This window comes from Lactuca virosa, chromosome 9 (assembly GCF_052849685.1).
Source record: "Lactuca virosa cultivar CGN04683 chromosome 9, Lactuca_virosa_CGN04683_v6, whole genome shotgun sequence".
NCBI classification, from domain to species: domain Eukaryota; kingdom Viridiplantae; phylum Streptophyta; class Magnoliopsida; order Asterales; family Asteraceae; genus Lactuca; species Lactuca virosa.
Genome location: NC_136434.1, coordinates 76,888,300 through 76,905,863, shown reverse-complemented (window position 1 = coordinate 76,905,863; position 17,564 = coordinate 76,888,300). Strand labels below are relative to the sequence as shown.

Genomic DNA, 17,564 nt, shown 5'->3' with positions numbered 1-17,564 from the left:
GAGTTAGACTCTGATATTTTGATATGATATTGACACTAGTTCGATTTGATAAATTTATTATGACATTTTGAGATACACGATTCATGGTTTTTATCTTTTAATATTTGATATTATGGTTTAGTAAAGTTTTCAAACAAAAATTATTGGGGTGTATTTTTGGGATGTTACAAGTCATCATTGTCATCAGCCTGGTCATATCATGACGAATTGCCCCCGCTTAGTGGTTGGGGCAGCTCAGGTTTCAACGCAGGTACTTCGGCAAGAAGAGGGATTCGGGGTTTCTTCAGACTATAGTGCGGGTATGTTATCTTTTGCCTTCTTTGGTTGTTATTCGTGTTTTTAATGGTTGAGATTTTGTATCATTTGGGTAAGAATTATTTTTGGTTTATTCCTCTATTTATGTTTGGGTTATATCTTCAAGAAGTGTTATATTCCATTTGCATGCCGTGAATCGTTAGTGGGTCAGTGAGAGGTTGTATCTCGTGTGGCGGATTCCAAAGTGTTCGGTTGCTATTCTGGTTCTTGGTCGATATCGGTTCAGGGGTATGGTGTGAAGGTCTATGGTTAGGATTCAACGGGTTAGTTCTCCCGTATCATTAGGATTCAGTGGTTTTAGCAATTGTGTTGGGTTGGCTCTTGGGATGCCAAGGGAAGTGGTCTATTGCTGAGGTTTTAGTCTGAGCATCTGTTCAGAGGGCTTCAAGATATGAGTGTGATATCATTAAAATCTTCTGTGGTTATCAGTTTTGTTGGGATTTCGGGAAGTGTTCATCTGGTCTTCAAGGGTTGTACGGTCTTTTGAGTTTGGCTAGTAATGGATCACTAGCATTGGTAAGCACAGGTTGTCATCAGTTCGATCATTGGAGGGTAAAAGGGATTAGGAATCCTTCCAATCTTGTGTGTTGTAAGAGCTTAGTCGAATAAAAGTGGGGGATAGTCGTTCAGGTACTCTGGAACAGAAGCAGGCGTGAAACTAGGATGAGTTTCGCATCCTCGTCGGGGAGGAAGGTGGCCCAAGTGGCCATCTGGATCGAGGAATGTGCGAGTTGGGAGTTCGAGAAACTTCCCAACAAGTGGTTAGCGCCATCTTGGTGATGAATATCAGGCTTTCGGTTGACCTAGGTTGGGGTTCCAGTCATGACTTGAGTTCAATTTTGGTACTTGGTTGAGTGCGTGTTTGACTCTATGTGTGTTCGGATTGTTAGATGGAAGGTAAGGCCATGGGCGGTGTTTATGGCAATGTGGGAGTGTTGTAAGAATGCAGAGTGCCCCGTAACATTCATTAGTTAGCAGATAGTGTATAAGTGTTGTAAGACTGCAGGGTGGCCCGTAGCATTCATTAGTGGTTAGTTAGTGTTGAAGTGTTCTAAGACTGCGGGATGGCCTGTAGCATTCACTAGTGGTCAGTTAGTGTATGAGTGTTGTAAGACTGTGAGGTGACCCGTAGCATTCACCGGTCCCTGTGCACCAGTGAGAGTATGGCAAATCTATGATTTGCTCATGGAGTTTTCAGATAATTTACGCTAGGATGGACCAATTTGCAAGGTTCTGGGAGAGTCACAGCATTATTGGAATCAGGTAATGGTAGGTCGTTGGAGACTGGGTATGATGTAAGACTATAGTTGGTCTTATAACAATCAGTTTAGCATTAGGATTCGTGCGAGATGGTTCAGGTAATTGTTGTCAGTTAAGGCTTTCTTTCGGAAGTCGTGTGGGGCGACTGTGTGATTGTCTTTTGGCTCAGCACCCAGGTAGGAATCCGGTATCTCAGTTTGTTGGTAGACAAGTTGGGAGCAGGGAGGTCTCGGCTGCTTTTAGAAGCAACTAGGAGGCAGTGTGATGTTTCAGGCAGTGTTAGTGATTTGTGATTTGTGTGTGTAGAGTAGCTTGTGGTTCGGTAAATACTAAGTCACTTGCAGTTTGGATTAAATAATATCAGAGTAAGTGATTTGACCTTGTTGTGCAGCTCTCGTTTGAGTCTAACCGTTGCAGGGATGAATCTTCTACTCGAAGGATTATTTGAGCCGTCTGTCAGGTATAGGTGTTCTGCATCTGGTTATGGTTAGTGACTTTGTTCTGTTGGTAGCATCAAGATGATCAGGGTTGGAAATGTATGTTTGGTCTGTTATTTGATAAGGAATTGGTATGGTAATGATTCAGCGTGGGCGGTCTGTCGGGAAGTCAGACCACGGTAGATTTTAGGTTTCGGAAAGATAAAAGCGGTTTCTGCAGGGGCTATGATTTTGTTCTTCTTCAGATTGGAAGTTTCTGTTTGGGTTGGGATCAGTTGTCTTGGGAAGTTCGTTCTATGTTTAGGATTTTCGGTTGCGTTCCTCGGGTTGTTGGTGTGATCTGGGTGTTAGTAAGGAGCGATTTCGAGGACAAAATCTAATTTAAATAGGGGAGAGTTGTAATACTCGGTTTCGGATTGCTTCATTCTTCGGGGCTGCGACCCAATCTTCAGTTGTCAGGAGGCTTAGGACCTTGGGGAAGAAAGGATTTGTCCCTTAATGGAAATAGTTGGCAAATCGGTCCCATGCATGCAAGGACGGATTACGCGTGCCTGGGTTGGTACGCCCAACGTAAGCTGGGGTACGCCGAGCGTAATGAGCAGAGTGCCAAACCCTAATTTTTGGGGTTTAGGCACTATTTAAACACTATTATAAGGTCAAGGTTCTCTCATTTCTCAGCCTCCATTGATCTTAGAGTCTCATTTGGAATCCTAATCCCCTTGCTGGTGCATTCTTTAACTTGGAGGTGATTTTGAAGGGTTCTTAGTGTTATTTCAAGGAAGTGGATCTTGGTGATCAAGCTTGGTGTAGCCCTGGGGGTTATAGATCTAGAATCTTCACACTCTTGGTAAGCTTCAGGAGGTAAAAAGTTCTTATATTGACTTCTTCTTATGCTAGTTTGAGTTTAGGGCAATATTAAGGGCTTTTATGGTGTATTAAGTTCTCCTTGTGAGTTTGAGCCACTGCAGGAGCTTGAGGTGATAGATCTTGCATCTTTTGATGTTGTTAGTTCATAAAAATGCTTGCTTGATGTTTAAGAATGGTCCATGCATATTCTAGTTGAATCAGAATGGGTCTTAATGGATTAAGATGGTTGTTGGGTACCATTGAGTCATGAAAATGCATAATGGTGCCGACTTTATGCATTAAGAGCTTATATTGATGGTTTTCTAAGGTTTGGATGCAAAGGACTTAAAGAATTAAGCCAGGATCGAGTTTTGGAAAAGTTGAACTTACGCCCCGCATAAATGCAAGTACGCCTCGCGTACTGGTTTGAGTCCCCCTCCGAGATTATCGAGTATGCTGAGCGTACCTAGCGGAACGCCCCGCGTACGTTCAACTGTGGACTTTTTGGCTTGTTCATGTTTCGGGCTTTGGTCTTAGGTTTGGGCTTATTGGATAGAGGAATTTTAGAGTCTTTGACTCTTTTTTGGGCTTGCATTTTTGGGTCTAGGGTTGTGGTTTTGGGCCATAGTGGGCCCAATGGGCTTGAGCCTCGTGGTGTCTTTTGGGTCTGGGCTATCGTTTTGGGCTTGATTTCCCTGGGGTTTTGTTGGACCGGCTTTGGAAATATGTTTTGGATCAGGAAACGTTATTGGGCTTTTGGCAAAGGACCATGTAAGGGTTGTGGCCCGTTTGCCTTCAATCGATATGTATTGAACTATAACTTGACTATTTCCTAATGTTAATGTAAGGGTTCGGCACAATTTGGAAAATTGGGCCATAAGTGGGCTTTAGAGGATTATTTGGTTTGTAGGCCTTTAGATTGTGAGTTTGGGCCTTAGTCTTGGACAAAACTAGGTGAGGGGTAAAATGGTCTTTTTACCCCATGTTTGGATTATTAGATTTGGTTTGGAACCCAATTGCTAACTGGGTGTTATTTGTTTGTTAGCGTGGGGATTCTAGTGGATCAACAGTCAGAGATTTATTCGTGGGTTCAACTATCGAGGTGAGTCTCCTCACTGTTCTATGGGTCGAAGGCACCAATGCCACCCATTTGGTTTATGTATTATAGGAAGACCCGGGGGTGACCCGTGACACTTTGGATGAAAGAGCAGGAGGCGGATCCTGGAATCTGAATGCAAGACCAGAGTCTGAACTCTTGTAGTTAATTGGTTAAGTAGTTGTAGATTGTATGCTAGTTGTCTTTGTGATTCTTGCATGGAAGATTAGGAGGTGGCTCCTGGCAGTTGTCTGTAAGACCCAGGGTTTTGGACCCCGACTTGGCAAGAAAGACCATGATACGGCTCGTGGCATAATGGCAAGACTATAGTTGGCACATATCACCTTCTGTCATATGTTTGATATGTATGGCTTATATATTATGTATGGTATATGGTATTTGGGGAAGTTACTAAGCTTTGTGCTTACAGTTTGTGGTTTATGGTTTCAGGTACTTCCAGTTCGAAAGGGAAGGGTCCGGCTTGATCGCAACGCATGCACTCATGTTTTTCCGCAATCTGTGATTTTGGGAATTTACTCTGATAATTGTTTACTCTGAAATACCTTTAAATGTTTGAATAATGATAAATGAATGTTTGAATACTTACTAAATTGAAATTTGTATCCTATGATTTTCAGGACGTTACAATTGCAGAGTGAGAAAATTGAAATTATATGTTTGTAATTTCCTGAGTGAACCTGTGAAATCAGAAATTTGAGAGGAGCGGTGAAAAGTAGAAGAACGTAATTGACAATGCGGGTAGTCGACGACGCGGATAGAAAGGGAGGTAGGCGGTAGGCAACGTATCGATGGAGAGGGAGCGATGGCAGACATAGAGGTTTGACCGGGTGATAGTAGGAGAACGGATGAATTGGGAAGAAGACGTACGTGAACGAAACGGAAGGGAGAGCGTCTGATTTAAACGGGGTGCTTTCTTATCTCTCTCATATATATATATATATATATATATATATATATATATATATATATATATATATATATATATATATATATATATATATATATATTAAAACTGAAACCTTATGACATCATCTTAAACAATCAGAGCCATTGATTTTGTTCCATTTATAGGTTTTACACCCTTAGATCAATTTGCTTATGTCACATTGACCAAATAAGAAGTCAACTCGTTTGTTTTGAAGAGTTACGCGACTCCTTAATGATTATAAAGTTTCCAAAATCATATTCCATTACCTAAATTCACATAAATCTTAACCCTAATTCAGCTCCACCATTCCATCAGATTCTCGCATTTTGAGGTTTCTACAGTTTCTCCCAAATTGAGTCATTCCCCCTAATCAGAACTGTATTCTCTATCCCGGTCTCTAAATCTGATTTCTCTAAGGTCAATTCTCTCTCTGATTCTTAGGTTCTCTTAATTTGTGTCACAGTGAAATTAGTTTTCTGCGAATTATGATATTTGATATTGTGAAATTAATTTTCTGAAATCATAAGTTTTCTAATTTATGAAGTTAGTTCTCTAAAGTTATATGGTTTTTGATTTCTGTTGACTGATATTTCTGAAATTGTGATTTTTGATGTAGTGAAATTATATCTTTGAATGTATAACTATTATGATATATGATGACCTGTTGGGGAAAACAGACAATCCTTGTCAAGACTCAGAACCAATCTGATGTCACTTGCCAAGTTGTGATGACCCTTGTTAGGAAGTAATACGGATAACAAGCAAAACTATAAGCACACAAAGACACATTATTTACGTGGTTCGATCAAGGTGACCTACGTCCGCGGGCAGGAGGGGAGTATTCTTTATTTTATAGTTCTCAAACAGAGGTTACAAGTACAATTCACCAGAGATTCATCCTATTCACTAAGGATACAAGATACAAGACATAAGACTCTTCAAATGACTCTGCATGCATCCTTATTTATACTTGAGGGATCAGACCTAAAACCTTAATAGGTCAAACCCATTACCCCATAGGCCTACAAAAGGTGACAACCAATTATATTCTGCCATGTAGCATCTTCTAGAACATTGTTCCATGTCATACAATCCATGAGCATCAGCAACACACATGATGGAGCACCTTGTGCCACGGTGGAGGATCATGATGTACAAGTGGCGCATCATGAACACTAATGGTCCAACATCCATTGTGGTTGCACAACATGGTGTAATCCTTGGGAAATACCAACTTCTGAGCATCCTTGAACGATCTTGAGCATCATAGAAGACTTCATAGCATACTTGGCTCATCAGGGATACCATGACTCATCAAGGAACCAAAATGACCCATCTTGCACCATGATGACGCAATATGTGAAAGGATGGCGCAACAAGCATCAAGAGTGGCCCAAGAACTTCTAGGTTGGAGCAACATCTTTAAATGACACATTCTTATGAAAAATAAGAATTCTAGATAGTATGTATTCTATAAATTCGATGATTATTTCCAGAATGTTGATTTCTTTTAGAATGTTGATTTATATAAACAACTTTAGTAACTTATTGATAAATAACATGTGCACTGCATGATAGTGAAATTATAAGAAGCTGCAAAATATTATAAGAATGTTCAACCATCGTTACATATTATTTTTGTAGACTCTTACATGCATGTACAAATAGGTCTAAAAAAATACAACAAATATTTCCAACCATTGCCCCCTCTACGTTTATCTCTCAACTAATAACTAATGATTAATTTATTTGGCTTTTTCCCAAATAATAACAAAATATATATTTTTATCATATTGTTTATTGCAATAATTGAGAACTAAAATGTTGAACGATAAAAGAACAATTCCGAACGCTTGTAAAGGTTAATATAGCCATTTTTGATCATCCAATCCATGCTGGCATGCTCCAATGGTTGTTGATGTTTCTTAGCGACCAATAAGCCCATCCGAAACTAGCTTTCCCCCACACTTGTAGTTGAGCTTCTGAAAATCGTTGATACTCCTCTTTAGTAGCTCCTCTTACTTGCCACTCAGCCACCCATTCCCCTACACGATCACAAATTAGTTTGTTGTTTCATTAAATTTATAATCCGCGATAAAGTTTTCGATACATACCAACAAAAGTTAGTGGTCCATTTGATGTTGTGATGTCTTGTAGCTCATTTGAACGGTTCGTTTTGATAAAGTCAATGTTTTGGTTGATAGTCATGTCATTGAAAATATCCCAAAAAAGATTGTAGTAATGAACAATGACCACGTCCTTCATGCCGCTTGCAAGAGGAAAAAGCTCTTTTGGTTCTCCACTAAGCCGGTTCGATAGAATTACAAAAGCATTAGGAGTATGCCTTCGAACAACTGTATATGCAGCACTGTAAAACTTTGACAACACGCTTAGCGAGACTCCAAATGCATTAGGCTCGTTTATGAGCTCAACTGCATATAAACTTGGATTTGTCGCATACCTATCGAAAAAACAATATATCAATTAGATTTGCTATATTTTAGTGTGTTGTGTTTGTTACCCAGAAAACATAACCAGACAAAACAAGAAAAGACAAGACAAACAATAGTATGCTAGACAAATTGTCTATTGTCATTTTATATGTTAAGGATGAAGAAACATTTATATCTTTTGCACATACCTAGCAGTATAGAACTCTATGACGCGAACCGATTCTTCTATGGATTCATCGGTTTGGCCCCATTCAACAGAACCATCACGAGTAGAGCTATGCTCAAAACCATTTTGGGACCCTGGCGCAGCATGTAGATCCAAAATCACCTTCAAATTATATTTCCTATGCACAAAAATAATTGAATGTACGAAATATTATTATACGATTTTTGTTCTAAGATTTAAATATAAACTTCAAAAACAACATAAACAACTGATTGGAAATATGGATTCAAGGGATTTCCCGTATGATATCTTATCTCAAGAGCTTACACCTCCATACAGTTGAACGCAGAGTTGTGTTACGGGAGGCTATTACTTCTGACATTGGATTTTTATGTCTGTGGCAGCAACTTTGAAGGAGTTTGGTCAATGGATATGTGGGGATTGCATGAAGCTTCATGCCTTGAGTCGTTCATGTCACCACCCGGGTGGCTTGATTAAGTTTATTGACGGGGCTGATGACATGAGCATGCATATTGTTGGCATTCCAAAGCCGATACCCAATGAACCGGAAGCCGACCTCAATGATGGGTTGGTGATGGATGCTCAACTACTTGATCGTGTTTTTAAGCTGCCTATCACCACTGTCAAAAGCATCCCTCATAACTGTCGTATGGCTTTCTCTCAGGCTTTGAAAGCAGCCCTTTCCAAGGTGGTTGCTCATCCCGGATCCGTTGAAGCGTGGGTTGCTTTGTTAATTCTTCCTAGGTGTACTCTTCAGGTGTTCAGGCCCAAGAATAGGCAAGAAAGTAGGTCTGGCAACAGGAAGTCTTTGCAACATCGTAATATCTTGAGCGCTTTAGCTACTTGGGGGACTGAAGACGGTATCGCCAAGCTAGTTAAAAACTTAGTTGACAATGCAAGACTGGAGCAACAAGATAAAAAAGAAGAGTACATTCAGGAGAAAAGAACACCGGGCAGCTCCAATGTCAGACAATGTCTTCGTAAGGTTGCCGATGGACATTTTACAGCAGCAGGGAAAGTTTTATGTTCTTCGGGGGTTGCTCCATTTGGGGGTGATACCACGAAGGCATTGGAGGATAAGCATCCATACAAGCCACCGCCTTCCATGCCTAACACCATATTTTCAGAACCTCCCCTGGTAGTAGATGTTGACAATGTCCTTGGGGGAATTAAATCCTTCCCTAAAGGTACCTCGTGTGGGAGGGACGGGTTGAGAGCTCAACACATTTTAGATGCCCTTTGTGGAGAAGGTTCAGCTATAGCCAAAGACCTCCTACGTGCTATTACTTCTGTGGTTAATCTATGGCTAGGGGGAAGATGCCCTTCGAGCTTGGCAGAATTTGTTGCCTCTGCTCCTCTCACGCCGCTCTTAAAACCTGACAAGGGAATACGACCTATTGCAGTAGGTACTATATGGAGACGTTTGGTTTCCAAGTTGGCCATGAAGGGGGTTGGTAAAGAAATGGCCAAATATCTCAATGATTTTCAGTTCAGAGTCGGGGTGTCGGGTGGCGCTGAGGCCGTTTTACATAGCGCCAATAGGTTGTTGAGTGAGCGCCACGATGACAAATCTCTCTCCATGCTTACCGTGGACTTCTCTAATGCCTTTAACCTTATCGACAGATCTGCATTACTTCATGAGGTCAGATTGAGGTGTCCCTCTATTTCCTTGTGGGTAGAATTCCTATATGGTCAAGCAGCAAGGTTATATCTAGGCAACACACACATTCGGTCTTCTATTGGGGTTCAGCAAGGAGACCCCTTGGGACCACTTCTCTTTGCCATTGTGTTGCACCCGCTCTTGCATAAGATTAGAGACAATTGCAAGCTTCTCCTCCATGCATGGTACTTGGATGATGGCACACTTATCGGAGATTCGGAGGAGGTGGCCAAAGCATTGGACATCATTACGGTGATTGGCCCAAAATTGGGCCTTCAGCTGAATATCAAGAAACGAGCTCTTTTGGCCCTCATGTGATGGTAGGAAGTTACGGGAGGGGCTATTTCCGGCGGACATCAGGAGGCCGCCTTTGGGGGTGAAACTTCTTGGGGGAGCTGTTAGTAGAGATGCTAGTTTCATTCGCAGCTTAGCCATAAAGAGAGCCAAAAACGCTGTGAATTTGATGCACCTTCTTCAACAATTGTCTGACCCCCAGAGTGAGCTCCTTCTTCTTCGGTCTTGTATGGGTATTGCTAAGCTTTTCTTTGGGTTGAGGACGTGCCAACCCGTTCACATGGAGGAGGCGGCAATATTTTTTGACAATGGATTGCGCGGGGCGATTGAGGACATTGTGGTTTGTGGGGGCCCTTTCTTTGGTGACATACAATGGCGAATTGCTTCCTTACCTATTAGGTTTGGGGGTTTGGGTTTATACTCGGCAGTAGAGGCTACCTCCTATGCTTTTGTTGCCTCAAGGGCCCAATCTTGGGTATTGCAAGACCACATCTTACGGGATAGCGGTATACATGGTATGGATTCTGATTATGACTGTGCCTTGGCATCCCTTCGCAACAAGCTTCCAGATTTTGACCTTAACAATTTTACTACTAAAGACACCGCCCCCCCCCCCCTAAATCCCAGAATACACTGGCGAGTGCCCTTTTTCGTAAAATTGTCCAAGATATGGAAGTGCATCTCGACATGACGGCTCGGCAGAAAGTGGTTTTCCAGTGCTTACGTGCACCACATGCTCAAGATTTTCTTCTAGCTATCCCTATAGATGGGCTTGGCCAACACATGTCTCCCGTGGAGTATCGTACTATTCTCAAATATCGACTCATGATTCCCATATTCCCAGCTGACGATATATGTCATGTGTGTCGCAAGGCATGTTTGGACTCTTTTGGAGAGCATGCAGTTCACTGTAAAGAACTCTCGGGGTTGAAATACAGGCACTATATGGTTAGGGATGTTTTGTTTAACATATTTAAGCGTGCCGGGGTTTCCGCTAAGAAAGAAGCACCTGTTAATTTCTTGACTGACCCGACAGAAGGAAGGTCAACCCTCAGACCGGCTGACATTTTGATTTTTGGATGGGGAGGAGGGAAACACGCATGTGTGGATCTTACAGGGGTATCCCCTCTCATGGGCCTGAGGGCTGGGGGTTTCACGGCGGGACATGCTGCTTTAAAAGCAGCTACAGGCAAAGTCACCAAACATGAGAAATCGTGCATGGAAAATCAACACGTGTTCATACCATTTGCATTTGATACGTTTGGTTTCCTCGCACCGGATGCGGTAGAGCTTCTTAAAAGAGTACAATGAATCATGCATAGTAATGTTATATCCCCTAGATCTTCGGATGTAGTCTTTAAAAGGATTAGCTTTACCATTCAAAAAGGCTTAGCGGCACAGCTTGTTGCCCGTTTGCCATCTCACTCATTGTACGATGACAATTAAAATATTGGTGGAGTGAAGGAAAAAAAAATCATTGTAATAGAAAAGAAAGAAGGTTAAAACGGCTATGGGTTTAAGGGGTTTGATGGGCATCGGATCCATATATTCTTATTTTTTCTTGCAATTTTCTCCTTTGAAGTGTTTTAAATGTCACTCCTCTAAAATAGTATCAGGTAGTTTGGTCAGGTAAATGTTCACCAAGCCAAAGATGTTTAGCTGGTCTTTTTTCGGATGATCAGCCACACTAGGGCTAGGACTGAGACACTTTTCGTATGTAACAAAAAAATAAGAAAATATAGATATGATGTCTATCCAACCCATAAATATCCATTCCACTTTACCTCTTTCGTTGATATAACGAACAAGCCAAAAATATCAAATTAATACCCTAACAAAAATAACTATACACAATAACAAATGAAAAACCACAAACATAACGATATCAACGTTTTTCTATACAATATTTTTCATAAAAAATGACCGAAAATACATTTATAAATCGTTTAGATGGAATGCTGAAAAAAATGGAAAAAAAGCTCTTATTTTTATCAATGGGTTAAGAAAGTTGTCATGCTATTTAGGATTTTTTTTAGAGGTGCTGTCAAATTTTTTTTTTTGAATAATAATGGAATTTCTTTTTTATTGAATAGCCATTATTTGTGTTTGAATGCAAGTGTTGTTAGTATGTGTAGTAGCAATTTAAGCACACAGTATAGTGAACAATCATGAAAACATGGCTTTAAATGACACATTCTTATGAATTGAATAATAACAATTCTAGATAGTATGTTTTCTGTAAATTCGATGATTATTTCCAGAATGTTGATTCTTTTTAGAATGTTGATTTATATAAACAACTTTAGTAATTTCATGATAAACAACATGTGCACTGATAGTGTAATTATAAGAAGCTGCAAAAATATTATAAGAATGTTCAACCATTGTTACATGTTATTTTTGTAGAGTCTTACATGTACAGATAGGTCTAAAAAAGTACAACAAATATTTCCAAACATTGCCCACTCTACGTTTATGTCTCAACTTATAGCTAATGATTAATTTATTTGGCTCATTCCCAAAATAATAACAAAATATATTTTTTTATCATATTGTTTATTGCAATAATTGAGAACTAAAATGTTGAACGATAAAAGAACAATTCCGAGCGCTTCTAAAGGTTAATATAGCCATTTTTGATCATCCAATCCATGCTCCAATGGTTGTTGATGTTTCTTAGCGACCAATAAGCCCATCCGAAGCTAGCTTTCCCCCACACTTGTAGTTGAGCTTCTGAAAATCGTTGATACTCCTCTTTAGTAGCTCCTCTTACTTGCCACTCAGCCACCCATTCCCCTACACGATCACAAATTAGTTTGTCGTTTCATTAAATTTATAATCCGTGATAAAGTTTTCGATACATACCAACAAAAGTTAGTGGTCCATTTGATGTTGTGATGTCTTGTAGCTCATTTGAACGGTTTGTTTTGATAAAATCAATGTTTTGGTCGATAGTCATGTCATTGAAAATATCCCAAAAAAGATTGTAGTAATGAACATCAATGACCACGTCCTTCATGCCGCTTGCAAGAGGAAAAAGCTCTTTTGGTTCTCCACTAAGCCGGTTCGATAGAATTACAAAAGCATTGGGAGCATGCCTTCGAACAACTGTATATGCATCACTGTAAAACTTTGTCAACACGCTTAGCGAGACTCCAAATGCATTAGGCTCGTTTATGAGCTCAACTGCATATAAACTTGGATTTGTCGCATACCTATCGAGAAAACAATATATCAATTAGATTTGCTATATTTTAGTGTCTAAAGTTGTGTTTGTTACACCGAAACATAACTAGATAAGAAAAGAAAAGAGTATGCTAGACAAATTGTCTATATATAGTCATTTTATATGTTAAGGATGAAAGGAAACATTTATATCTTTTGCACGTACCTAGCAGTATAGAACTCTATGACGCGAACTGATTCTTCTATGGATTCATCGGTTTGGCCCCATTCAACAGAACCATCACGAGTAGAGCTATGCTCAAAACCATTTTGGGACCCTGGCGCAGCATGTAGATCCAAAATCATCTTCAAATTATATTTCCTATGCACAAAAATAATAGAATATACGAAATATTATTAGACAAATTTTCATTCTATGATTTAAATATCAACTTAAAAAACGAACATATGATCACATACTTTGCCCATAAGAAGGCCCTATCAAGGACTTCTAACGATCCTCCTACGTAAGGTTTTGGCGGTGTTGGATCTTTGGCTGTCCACCACCCTACCGGAATCCTCACAGCGTTTAATCTGCTCTCAGCGATGAAACTAAAGTCTTTTTCCTCAATGAATGTGTCCCAATGATCCTGAAAAAAACGTAATATCATGCATAGTTTAGGTTTAATTAAATTATATTATGTTAGGATTTTGCACGTTTTAGAAACTTTGACTAAAGTGACATTGACAAGTCAAAACCGTTAAAACTTTAAACTTATTATAATAATATTCTGACTTTGAATATTATTGGCCAGCACTTAACGACTTCTTTTAATATATTAATTCTTTCGGATAAAGCTAAAAAAGTAAAAAGTAGGTATAAACCAATAGAATCTTACTTTCATGATTTTTGGTGCGTTCAAAGGACCATAACCATTAGTAACTTGATACTCTCCTTGAAATCTTTGTCCAATCGTCATTTCAAAAACCGAAGGATCGTTATTTCCCCATTGTCCATTTCCATTTGAATCAGCTGTAACAAGGTCTTCGGTTTTTGCCTTTAACTGTTAGGTAAAATATGAAAGGTTGAAAACATGTGGCTATGCATGTGAAATAAAAGAATCAATTGTTGGACGGCTAATGTGAATGGAAGGAAATTCAACGTCAACATTTGCGGCTTTCACATTTGAGTACTATTGTCACGACGACTCAACATTTGCGGCTTTCACATTTGAGTACTATTGTTACGACGACTCAATTTCATGTGCAAATTGCGGCTCTCTCACCTATATATATGCATGTATGTTTTGCATATTTTGTGTGCAAAAACTTGAGAGAACATCAAGTGTAAAGTGTCAAGCCAATTGTAATCTTGTGAGTTTTAATAAAATTCTCTAGTTGCAGCCCGTGGATGTAGGATTTGCACCGAATCCGAACCACGTAAAATCCTTGTGTTCTTCTTGCTTTATTTTCGTGAGTTTGTGTGTGTGTGATAGTGTGTTTCCGCTGCATGTACCCGGTCCGGTTCCTAACAACTGGTATCAGAGCCAGATTAGCGAGGTTTGGAGGGTACAATCATTTTTTTTATCACGCACGAGTGTACCTGATTTGTATCTTGTTTGTCGTAATGGCTGAAGACAAGGTTGTAATCGAAAAGTTCAACGGTTCTGATTTTAGCTGGTGGAAAATGCAACTAGAAGCATTGCTATGTCAGAAAGACTTGGACGTGGTACTCGGAGACAAACCGGAGAAAATGGAAAAAGCTGCTGAAGATGCGTGGAACTCAAAGGACAAGAAAGCCAAGGCGGTTATTACATTGTCGTTGACGAAGAGCGTTGCTTTCAACATCATGAATGTAACCACGGCACGTGGTATGATGGAGGCTCTGTCAAATATGTATGAGAAACCATCGGCGGCTAACAAGGTGTTCTTGATGAAGGAGCTGTTCACTACAAGGATGAATGAGGAAGGCTCAGTTACGGTTCACATTAACAATCTAAATTCAATTCTGTCCAGATTATCATCTGTGGGAATTAAATTTGATAACGAGACTCAAGCATCACTGCTACTAGCTTCTCTACCTGATAGCTGGTCCGGAACAGTTACTGCTGTTACGAGTTCCGTGGGGACCAGTGGTATGACTTTTGAAGGGGTTAGAGATTTGGTTCTAGGCGAGGATATCAGACGCAAGAATCAAGGTGGATCTTCCTCTTCTGATTTATTAAATGTCAGAAGAGGTAAAGGGAATAGAAGGAATAGTGGAAGCAGTGGGAGTCGGGGAAGAAGTTCATCTAGAACTAAGAAGAATGTGAAGTGCTGGAACTGCCAGGAGGTGGGACATGTTAAGAGTCAATGTCCAAAGAAAGAATTGAACATTGCCGGTGCTGAGAGTGTGTTTGAGGATGATGCATTGATACTCAGTATGGAAAGTTCTGTAGACTCTTGGGTCATGGATTCAGGGGCTTCGTTTCACGCCATGGACAACGGGGAAACGATGGTGAATCTAAAAGAAGGAGATTTTGGAAAGGTACGTTTGGCAAATGACGAGATGCTTCAGGTAACGGGCATGGGAGATATTGATTTGGTTACTTCATTGGGAACTACATGGAGCCTGAAGGATGTCAGGGTGATTCCGGAGCTGAAGAAGAAATTGATTTCTGTTGGTCAGCTGGATAAACAAGGACTGGAAGTAAGGTTTGGTGGTGGTAAATGGAGGGTGATCAATGATAATCTAGTGATTGCTCATGGTATGAAGTGTGGGTCATTGTATATGGTTGAGGTATCTGCTGAGGGAAGTATGACCGTCCCTGTTAAGCAAGACAAAATCTGGTTCGCTAAATCTACGGCTAAGAGAGTTCATTTTGCAAACATGAATTCTGGAGCCAGGGGGATGTTAGCTGAACGAGTCAGAAATTCTAAACCATTCAGGAGATTCTGTGACAGTGGGAGCACGGGGTGTGTTTCGGGTACAGTTACAAAGAGCCGTTGGGTTTTTTGAAGACTAAGACTGAAAAAGTCTCTCCTGTTGAAAGTTTGCAAAGTTGGGAGAGTGTTAGTGGTTCTCGGTGTATCTCTGGATCTGGTGGAGTGTCCAAACCGGTTGAGACAGAGGATGAGTCGGTGGTGGGATTAGCCATGACTGAGTTGGAGCTAGTGGGAGCTTCAATTGTCCCTTCTAGTACTTGAAGATGAGGGGCGGCTGCAATTAGAGAAATGAGACTAAGTTTAGCTTGTTCTTAGGAACTGGAGGCTTGGAAGACTTGGTTGTTTTAAGATTACTGGAGTTGGATGACAGAGACGGACCATGTTGTTCAAACTTTCAAGTGGGAGATTGTTAGGTAAAATATGAAAGGTTGAAAACATGTGGCTATGCATGTGAAATAAAAGAATCAATTATTGGACGGCTAATGTGAATGGAAGGAAATTCAACGTCAACATTTGCGGCTTTCACATTTGAGTACTATTGTCACGACGACTCAACATTTGCGGCTTTCACATTTGAGTACTATTGTTACTACGACTCAATTTCATGTGCAAATTGCGGCTCTCTCACCTATATATATGCATGTATGTTTTGCATATTTTGTGTGCAAAAACTTGAGAGAACATCAAGTGTAGAGTGTCAAGCCAATTGTAATCTTGTGAGTTTTAATAAAATTCTCTAGTTGCAGCCCGTGGATGTAGGATTTGCACCGAATCCGAACCACGTAAAATCCTTGTGTTCTTCTTGCTTTATTTTCGTGAGTTTGTGTGTGTGTGATAGTGTGTTTCCGCTGCATGTACCCGGTCCGGTTCCTAACATTAAGCACACAACAAAAATTTGAATCAACCAACTTATTCTTGTAAGAATCATCGTTTAAAACAAAAAGATAGTAACAACATAAGTTAAAGAACCTGCAAGAACAACCCATTTGGTGCTTTGATCCGAACACGACTTGGATCATCAGATTTTCTAATAATCTGGAAAATCCCGGATGTTTCACAATCTGTAGAAGTAGCGACCACTTTCGTTCCCATCGATTCAATTTCTAGAAACTGTTTGCTGAACACTCTTACGTGAAAACTGGTCTCATTGATCCTCCATAACTTCACAGATGAACAAAATAAACAACTTGAATATCATCGCTATTACATAACAAACTTTCTCTCACTGAAAAATCAAATGAAATTACCCGAAAAGTTTCCCATCCGGAAGCAGATGTACGGTTGGCGACGATGATTGAACCATCGCCGAGCTCTGCAGCAAGGAATTTTCCGGTTGTGACTGATTTAAACTGAAGTGCAACTCCATCCTAGTGTGATGATTATTCATGAACAGTTAACAGTGTATCAGTTTTGATTGCTTTTGAACAAGTTATACAAATGTAAATTTACAAGGAAAACGATCATTAGCGGCGACTTTCGCCGGTAATAAGTCAAGTTGTCGCCGGTAATAGTAATAGCGACGACGCGTCGCCGGTAATAAGTCGCCGCTAATGATGAACTTGTCGCCGCTAGTGTGATGATTATTCATGAACAGTTAACAGTGTATCAGTTTTGATTTTTGAACAAGTTATACAAATGTAAATTTACAAGGAAAACGATCATTAGCGGCGACAAAAGTCGCCGGTAATAAGTCAAGTTGTCGCCGGTAATAGTAATAACGGCGATGCGTCGCCGGTAATAAGTCGTCGGTAATAGATGTCGCCGCTACTACTTCGTCGCTATTACAATTTTCATTTTTAAATTTTTTTTTTTGTAATTAACGATTTTGGTTGCCGATAATAATGTACTCAGTAATTACATAACAACATTCGATTAAATATCAAATATAATAGTGTTGACGCTAATTACAAAACAAACATCCGATTATAATTAATTAAATATCAAAAGTCATAATATCCGATTAAATATAAAAAGTAA

General features: G+C 40.0%; 2 protein-coding genes and 1 pseudogene across 2 annotated transcripts; all 3 read right to left on the bottom strand.

Moving 5' to 3' along the window:
• Positions 1-6,719: 6,719 nt before the first annotated feature.
• Positions 6,720-7,711, bottom strand: LOC145139405 (putative glucan 1,3-beta-glucosidase A; annotated as a pseudogene).
• A 4,130-nt stretch (positions 7,712-11,841) lies between these two features.
• Positions 11,842-13,348, bottom strand: LOC145141134 (putative glucan 1,3-beta-glucosidase A). The gene is made up of 4 exons (XM_079074476.1): positions 13,143-13,348; positions 12,889-13,044; positions 12,363-12,712; positions 11,842-12,293 (listed from the first exon to the last, which is right to left on the bottom strand). The coding sequence occupies exons 1-4, from the start codon at positions 13,331-13,333 to the stop codon at positions 12,112-12,114; spliced, it is 879 nt and encodes a 292-aa protein (XP_078930602.1). The 5' UTR covers positions 13,334-13,348; the 3' UTR covers positions 11,842-12,111.
• Positions 13,349-13,493: 145 nt separating this feature from the next.
• Positions 13,494-17,175, bottom strand: LOC145139404 (uncharacterized). Its single transcript, XM_079073238.1, has 5 exons — positions 17,023-17,175; positions 16,835-16,954; positions 16,557-16,748; positions 13,562-13,720; positions 13,494-13,520 (listed from the first exon to the last, which is right to left on the bottom strand). Exons 1-5 carry the CDS (start codon positions 17,173-17,175, stop codon positions 13,494-13,496), a joined length of 651 nt encoding a protein of 216 aa, XP_078929364.1.
• Between the last annotated feature and the right edge of the window lie 389 nt (positions 17,176-17,564).